This window comes from Odocoileus virginianus, chromosome 18 (assembly GCF_023699985.2).
Source record: "Odocoileus virginianus isolate 20LAN1187 ecotype Illinois chromosome 18, Ovbor_1.2, whole genome shotgun sequence".
Classification (NCBI taxonomy): domain Eukaryota; kingdom Metazoa; phylum Chordata; class Mammalia; order Artiodactyla; family Cervidae; genus Odocoileus; species Odocoileus virginianus.
The window spans coordinates 47758064-47767123 of NC_069691.1; the positions used below are offsets into that span (position 1 = coordinate 47758064).

The window sequence follows — 9060 nt, forward strand, 5'->3', positions numbered from 1 at the left end:
TCCCGTTGTATGGATAAGGAAACTGAGGATGGAGAGAGACTAAGGAACTTATCCAAGGTCGAACAGTTTGAAACTGGTGGGGCTGGGATATGGTACTATAGATGAAATACCAATGTGGTGGATATTGAAAGGTCACGCTGACTGCCCCCGCCGAAAAGTCCCAGATAAGTCCCAGGGACAGACATCCACCAATCAGCAGCCCGTTGCCAGGCAGACTGATGGACGCGAAGGTGCCAAGACTCCGGCCAATCAAGAAAAACCGACACGGGACAAAAGGCCAATCAGCAGCCTAGAGCCTGATTCCAACCATAAACGAAAAGGTCCCGCCGCTTCCGTATCCGCCAGGATATATAGGTGCCGCCCCAGCTTCTCGCAGGTTGCAGACCCCCGCTTTTCCCCCGGCTCGTGCGTGGGAGCTCTGCCAGGGAGCGATTGCCCAATAAAGCCTATTAATACTCTGGCTCTTTCTTTGTCTTGCTGCCGCATTCTTACAGATATAAGTTGAAGAAATTAATGAAAAAGTGCACACATGAAAACTGTGAAATTTTATAAAATATTTACTTTAACTTGACCATTTACATATATAATTACCATGAGTTTCCTTTATCCATCATATTAATTATTCTTATATAGACAAGGGAGTTTTAAACATTTTTAGATTTCTGAAGAAGATGGAGTTGGACGTTTCACCACTTCTTTTTTGCCTTAACTTTTTTCTTCTCTCTGCAGCAGATGGTCCAGTCAGCACAGTATCTAACTGCGTATTCATTATCATTGCACTTCATTCTGCAGTTATAGTATCCTGAAGGACATCGTTCCTGAAAAAAGAGGCTTCTGGCTTTAAAAAGAGAAAACATTGTATTGTGTGTTTGTATATTTTAATATTTGACCTCTTTAATATTTGAAGTGTTTCATAACAAAACAACAACAATAAAGAACTTTCCCAGAAAAAATGACAAAAAAAGAATGGAGAAGAGAAAAGTGGCAGTACTGAATAAAGATAAATGAGGATTTCTTCTCTAGAGTAGTTAGTGAGGTGAGGCTGAAAAGGGGCAGTGTTTCTGATAAGAACTGTCACAGTATATTTTTGGCTATGCTAAAATTAATGATCCATTTAAGTGTGGGGATTCATGATTCAGGAAAGGGTGTTTAATTTCAGAAGTGAAGTCTGTGAAAGTGAGTGGGGATGAAATCTCATGTACAGATGACGGGTTTGGCCTTAGGTTGGAGTATGAAGTTTAGAAGGCAAGGTGAGGTAAAATTAGGTAAAGGTTCATGGTAGTGGGGAAATGGGGATTTTGTCACTTGTTGCTTTTCCTGTCTTGGTGAAAAGAGAAATCATCAACTGAGAATGAGAATAGGGTGGGGCAGTCGGGTCTTGGTTTCCAGTTTCCAGGGTGCGCAGGCTCAGAGCCGCTGCCTCCTGCACTGAGGATGTTCCTGAGGCCTGCACAGGGTCCCGCAGGCCATGACCTCTCTCTCACCTTGGTTTCCAGTTCTTGGTCCTAGGTGTTTCCATGTATCCATTTACCCCAAGGAAGCCTAAGTTTTATAGGAATCACTTGCATGTATTTCCTTACTTAAAAATAGTGTTAGTACCTGAATTTCATCCCTAGATACTGTAGTTTAGTTTTTTCTCTTTATAATTTTTGATCTCCCTTCTAAACCTACAGATTTTTCCCAATTCCATTTTTTATAGATTTCTTACAGTTCTTATGTTGAAGAACTTGGGGTGTTTAACCTGTAGTGTTTCCTGCAGTTTATATTTTTCTGATTGCATACTCTTAGAGAAATCAGCGTGTTCCTGCGTCCTCTGTATTTTCAGCAAATTGGCAACCGGATTCAGACGCTGGACCAGACTCATGTTTGATTTCTTTAGTTGGCTGTACTAAAGTTGGTGGTAGTGATTGTGTGTCTGTGTGTTTTTTATCAGGAGGCCCTTGATGTCTGGTTGTCTATCTTTTGGAGATAATAGCAGCTAGTGATTCCCAGTGGCTATGTTCATTAGTAATGAGGGTTGTATGTTGGTGACACTGTAGTTGTATGTCTTTTTCATTGTTTAGTTGAAATGTACATGACTCAGTAAGTTTGGTGACTGGTTTACACTTGAGCGACTTCACTTTATCACTTTATACTTGTGAAATCATCACTACTATCAAGATCATAAGACACTTTAATCACATACGAAAATTTCCTCTCACCTCCTCTATTATTATTATTGTTGTTGTTATTATCACTTGTGGTAAGAATACTTAGCATAAGATCTAGACTCTGAAAGATATAAGTATACAATTCTGTATTGTTAACTGTGGGTACTGTGTGTAGTAGAACTTCAGAACTATTCTGTCTTGCATAAGTGAAACTTTGTACCTTTTGACCAATGTCTCCCCATTTCCTCCACCTGTCAGGCCCTGTTGATATGAGTTTGCCATTTTTGGATTCCACATATAAGCAAGATCACACAGTATTTGTCTTTTTGTGTCTGACATTTCATTTAGCATAGTACCCTCCAGGTCATCCATGTTGTCACAAATGGCAGGATTTCCTTCTTTTTTAATGCTGAATTTATCTTACATATATATCACATTTTCTTCTTATGTGTGTGTATGTTTTTCACTTTTATTGAGGAATGACTGACTGATAAAAATTGTATACATTTAGGGTATATGATGCAATATTATGCTATAATATATATTGACTTGATACCATTGCAAGATAATTAACATATCCAACACTTCATGTGGTCATCCTCTTTTATTGTATCATAAGATCACTTGAGATCTACTCTCAGCAAATTTCGAGTGTATGATACATTATATTAACTATAGTCACCGTACTGTACATTAAGTCTCTGGAACTTGTTCATTTTATAACTGGAAGTTTGTACCCTAACATCTCTCCATTTCCCTGCCCCTCCAGCCCTTGGCATCCACCATTTTACTTGCTACTTCTTTGACTTTTACTTTTTTACACTCCACACATAAATGACATCACACAGTATTGATCCTTCTGTGTCTCACTTACTTGACTTAGCATAATGTCCTTTAGGACATTTTTTCATGTCATTGCAAATGGTATAGTTTCCTTCTTTGTAAGGCTGAATAATATTCTATTGTATGAATACACACACACACACACATATATAAGACATTTTCTTTACCATTCATACATTGATAAGACACTTTGATTGTTTCCTTATCTTGTCTAGTGTGAATAATGCTGCATTGAACATGGGAGTACAGTTGTCTCTTCAGCATCTCTATTCAATATCATTTTTTGGATATATACTCAGAAGTGGAATAGCTGGATCTTATAGTGGTTTCTAGTTCTAATTTTTAAAGGAGCATTCATATTTTTTCATAATTACTTTTTCAATTTACATTTCCACAAAAGTATACAAGGTTTCTCTTTATATATCTACCAATGCTTATTATTATTATTATTATGATAATAGCTATTTTAACAGGTGTGAGGTGATATCTCATTGTGGGTTTGATTTGCATTTCTCTGATGGTAAGTGACTTTGAACACCTTTCTGTATTCTTTTTGGCTATTTGTATATCTTTTCTGGAAAAATATCTATTCAGGTCCCTTGCTTATTTTTAATTGCTTTATTATTATTTGGGCTATTGAGTTGTGTGAGCTCCTCATGTGTTCTGCAAGGAATTTGCAAACCCTTATTGAGTGTAGGGCCTGCAGATATTTTCTCCCATTTCTTAGGTTGTCTTGTAACTCTGTTGATTGTTTGTCTTGCTCTGCAGATTTTAGTTTCATGTAGTTCTACTTATCTCATTTTGCCTTTGGTGCTTGTGCATATCCGAGAAATCATTGCAAAGAGCAATGTCATGAAGCTCTTCCTTCATGTTTTCTTCTAGAGATTTTACAGTTTTGGGTCTCATGTTTAAATCTTTAATCTATTTTGAATTGATTTTTTTCTATAAATGTACTCTGCATATGGCTATCCAGTTTTCCTAACATCATTGGTTGAAGAGACTCTCCTTTCTCCATTGTGTAGTCTGAGTACTCTTATTGAATATCAGTTCCCTCTGTGTTTTGGGGGAGGGGCTTATTTCTGAGGTCTCTATTCTCTTCCACTGTTCTACATGTCTTTCTTTCTTTTTTTAAAAAAATATTTATCTATTTGGCTGTACCAGCTCTTAGTTGCAGCATGCAGGCTCTTTGATCTTCATTGCGGCATCCCAGATCTTTAGTTGCAGCATGTGGGATCTAGTTCCCTGACCAGGGTTGGGATTCAGGCCCCCTGCATTGGGAGTGCAGAGTCTTAGCCACTGGACCACCAGGGAAGTCCTTACATATCTGTAGTTATGCCAGTACCATACTTTTAAAATTTTTATAGCTTTGTAATATATTTTGAAGCCATTAATTACTATGCCATCAGCTTTGTTCTTGCTCAAAATTGCTTTGCTGTTCAGGGAATTTTGTGGCTGCATAAGAATTTTAGGACTCATTCTTTCTTTCTTCTCTCTTTCCTTTCTTTAAAAAATTTTTTTGGCTGTTTAAAAGTTTTAAAAAGCTGTTCTAAAATTGTTTTTTTTCCTATTTCTATGAAAAATAGCAATGGGTTTTTCACAGGGATTTTACTGAATTTATTATTCGCTTTAGGTTTTGTGAACATTTTAGCAGTATTCTTTCAGCTGCTAGATAGGGGATAGCCTTTTATTTGTGTCTTCTTTAATTTCTTTCATCAGTATTTTGTAGTTTTCAGTGTACAAGTCTTTTACCTCTTTGGTTAAGTTGTATTCCTCAGTACTTTGTTCTTTTGATGCTGTTATAAATGAGATTGGTTTCATAATTTCTCTTTTGAATATTTTGTTGTTAATATGTAGAAATGCAACTGGCTTTTGCTTATTGATTTTGTTTTCTGTAACTTACTGAATTTTTGTACTAGTTCTAAGTTTTTGATGGTATCTTAGGGTTTCTACATATAAAATCATGTCATCTGCCTACAGAGGTAACCATCGGAGTTGTTTCTAACTCGAGCCTGGAAGCATATTCAGTGATACAGCAATGTCAGTCAAATATATATATATATATATGTATATATATATATATATATTTATATATATAAAGAAACAGCTTAAAGAATGGGAGAGAATATTTGCAAACCTGTATCTGCTAAAGGTTTAGTGTCAAAAATATATGGAGAACAGACTAGTGAAATACAACTAAACTAAGAAATGAGTAAAGAATTTGAGTAGAGAAATATACACATGGCCAATAAAACACTTAAAAGATGCTCAACATCATTAATGTTGGCAATTAAATGCAAATTAAAAATACAAATTAAAACTACAATGAGATTTCTCTTTACACTAACTAGGATGACTATAATAAAAGAAACAGACAATAACAACTGTTGGTGACTATGTGAAGAAATTGGAACCCTCAGGCACTGCTGGTATTTTAAAACAAAGAGTGAAGCTATGGAAAATAGTTTGACAGTTCCTCAGAAATTTAAACATAGTATAACCATAAAACACAGGTATATTTCCAAGAGAATTAAAAATATATCCACATAAAAGCTTGGATGTAAATGTTCAGAGCAACATCATTGATAAAAGATCCAGACTAGACACAACCCAAATGTCTATCAACTGATGACTGGATGAAAAAAGGTAGTATATCCATTTACTATAATACTACTTATCAGTTGAAAAAGATTAAGTATTGATGCATGCTGCAATATGGATACCTTTTGAAAAATCTGTTGCTAAGTGAAAGAAAACAGACACAAAGGGTTACATGTTGTTTGACTATGTTAAATATCCAGAATAGGCAAATGGATAGAAACAGAAAATAGATTAAAAGTTGCCAGGGTCTGAGGGGAGGAGGAAGATGGGGAATGACTGCTAATGAACATGGAGTTTCTTTTTTGGAGTCATGGAGTGTTCTGGAATTGGATAGTGGTGGTTGAATAACTTCAGGAATATATAGAAAACCACATAAATGGTAAACTTTAAAAGAACGAATTTTATCTCATAAAAGAAACATCAACAATGAAGACAATCTTGAATTTCTTTAGGTATTAAAAGGTGATCTTAAAGTAATAAGTGCATCATAAAAGATGTCAATTGATAGTAATGTAAAACCCACTGATAAACTCAACAATTAACATATATTTAACACATAGTATTGATGGATTTTAAAGTTAATTTGGGAAGGTTAGATTGATTATTCAATAAGTAGGCCCATGTAATTGGTTACTTGGTTGAGTGTTAAGATGGAATCTTAAGTCCCACCATACATAAAGTAATTTCCACATAAGCCCTTACCTAGATCAGTGATCGGAGTGTTATGTAAACCACAGATTATGATGGAGCAGTCTCCTCTTCACCCTGGCCCTTCTAATCTCCACTCATTTTCCATTTTTTTCAGTTCCCCAATTTTTCTGTGTTCTGTAATCTCCTTCCACCTTCTTTAGATCAAGCACAATCTTCCAGTAAGAGCTATAGGTTAAATCAATGGAGGATACCACCTTACGGCTGTTGCCCTAACCACCAGCTCTCCGCTACTCTCCCATTCTTCATTATATGGTACAATCTGCTCTTCTCTAATTTATTTTCAAGCTCTTGAAAGACCTTGTATTCTCTTTCACTTATATTTTCATAACTTTGGAATGAAAGGTTTCCATCTTACCTTGAGGAACTATGGACAGTAAGGCAAGAAGCCCAAGGAGGGAAAGCAAGACCTTCATAGCTGAATAAGTCAGAGAGAATCTGTAGCGGGGGTGAAGAAAACTTCTTTCTACATTCAGTACTCAAGAAGTGAGTCTCTGTATGATTATTGAACCTTTCAGTGGCAAGAACATTTCTGCGTTCCAATGAGCCTTCGTATCAGGAGATACCACACAATGGACGTGACCATCAGTCACGCACAGGACATTTGTCAAGTGTTGGCAGGGTGTGGGCAGTGACAGAAGAATGTAAAGCACTTACAGAGAAATAGCAGCCATGATAAAGGGAAGAGGGGCTACTCTGTTGAAAAATCATTGTCTTATGGTTCCTGGAGGTTAAGGCAACATTTACAGAGTAAAAACATTCAATTTGTTTCCCCAGTAATACAATAAAAGAAGCACTAGATATAATAACATACCTATTTATTAGTATTTTGGGGACTGTATGTTAGCAGACTTCAGCAATGGAATTGTTTTTGAAACTGTACACAGGCTTGTGAGATATACAGAAGCTTATGTTTGATTATCTCTTTGTCCAGCCAACTAATGAGATCAGCTTATTTTTGTATCTAGAATCTTAGTGAACACACCTTGTTGTACATCACTGTCATATGCAATGTGAAGGAGACCAAAAAGGAAGAAAGGGACTTAGGTGCATTTGGGAAAGCAAATAGTACAGGAATGACAATGGCAATGCCATCTGAGCATGTCTCTGACAAAGTGGACACAATTACCTTGTGTGTGTGCATTTTCTGTCGTGTCCGACTCTTTGTGACCCCATGGACTGTAGCCTGCCAGGCTCCTCTGTCCATGGAAATTTCCAGGCAAGAATATTGGTGTGGGTTCCCATTTCCTCCTCCAGTAATTACCTTGCAGACACTAAGGAATGAGCACAGAGGAACACTGGAGTCGTTTGGATGACCTAGGGGATGATTAAAGAAAACATGAGTAAGAACGCCACCTTTAGAACCTGCAGAGTGCGTTCACATCCATGATCTAACTTGGTCTTCATAATTTCTTAGATGCCCTTACTCTACATTGAGTAACTTCCTTTTGGTTGTCAGTGTCCAAAATGAAGCTCCTTTCTTCCATGGCTTCCTCTGGATACCCTTTCCACTCCTAATGAAGCATGTAGTCACACTATTTGAGCAGGCCCTCCATGGCCATGGAAGCCTTGAAAATGACATCAGGAACTAAATCAGGGATGGAGGATTGGTGGAGAGATAGGGATTGAGGTCCTGGAAGAGGCCAATTCCACAGGCCTTAGCCTGAGGAGGGCCAATGAGGGGGCCAAAAGCTCTGGGGGTGGCTTTTCCTAAGCCTGGGCTCAGGACTTTTTCTCCTCTGAAGTTGCTGTGACAGTGGCGACAAGCCCCTGGGGACAAGCCCCTCTCGGCACCCTGAAAACTCATGGAGGCGTTGTTCAGGTCAGGGGAGTGTGCTGGCTACTGATGACTATTCCATTTACTTAAATCTGACTGGCTGGGAATCTTTAGCCCCTCCAATCATGAACGGCTTTGGAAGTATAGCTTGCATTGCAAAGGAATCACATTTATGGACACAAATCATTGAGTTCCCTAATGGAACACTAAGGGCTGAATCTTCAATGATATTTTGTCATTTTCTATAAAATTTGTTTCTCATCCAAAAAGATCTGGAGCCAGGGGATGGGCTTGGAAGGCTGCCCAGGAAGCCCAAGAACACTGAGTGATCCATGGGTTGGTAGTCAGGGACATCGTCAAAGGGAAGGTCAGAAGACGGTTCATTACATTCTGGGGGTGGATTTGTGGGCACCAGTGAGTGTTGAAAGGAGGTTCATCACCAGATCGCTCAGGGCCTTGGCACAGAAAGAGGAAGCACTTTGATAAAGGCCTTTCCTTAGAAGAACACAGAGAAGAAAGTCAGCTATCAAGCTATCAAAGTACAGATTGTCCCAGCAGGAGAAAGGAGTTAATGTACCATGAGACAATAAATTAGACAGGAATTATTGAGTTTTATTATTGAATTTAGCTCTCCAGAAGAGCAGTAGATACTCAGATACTTTATAATCAAGTGTTCATTGTTTACCTTCCTTTTCTGTACTCAGTAGTATTGAAAGCTTATTATTTAAAGCAAGTTCTTGGGCTTTAAAAGCAACAGATACAGTAAGCTTCCTTTCTTTAGTTTACTTTTTATGTGAAACTCTAACTTTCCCCCTTTTGTCTCAGGAAAATAATAATATGTTCTCTATTTCCAGTTCTTTTCATTTACTTCTTAACCTGAAGATTTCTGACATCTCTTTGTACTGAATACACTTTTGCTAAATCACTAACAAATTTTCCTCTGTATAAAATCAAATATATATACAATACATTTACATATAAATA

General features: G+C 37.4%; 1 protein-coding gene across 1 annotated transcript; it reads right to left on the minus strand.

Annotated features, from left to right (window-relative positions):
* Nucleotides 1-561: 561 nt before the first annotated feature.
* On the minus strand, nt 562-6715 carry LOC110127101 (beta-defensin 43-like). The gene is made up of 2 exons (XM_020877182.2): nt 6658-6715; nt 562-838 (listed from the first exon to the last, which is right to left on the minus strand). Exons 1-2 carry the CDS (start codon nt 6713-6715, stop codon nt 687-689), a joined length of 210 nt encoding a protein of 69 aa, XP_020732841.2. The 3' UTR covers nt 562-686.
* Between the last annotated feature and the right edge of the window lie 2345 nt (nt 6716-9060).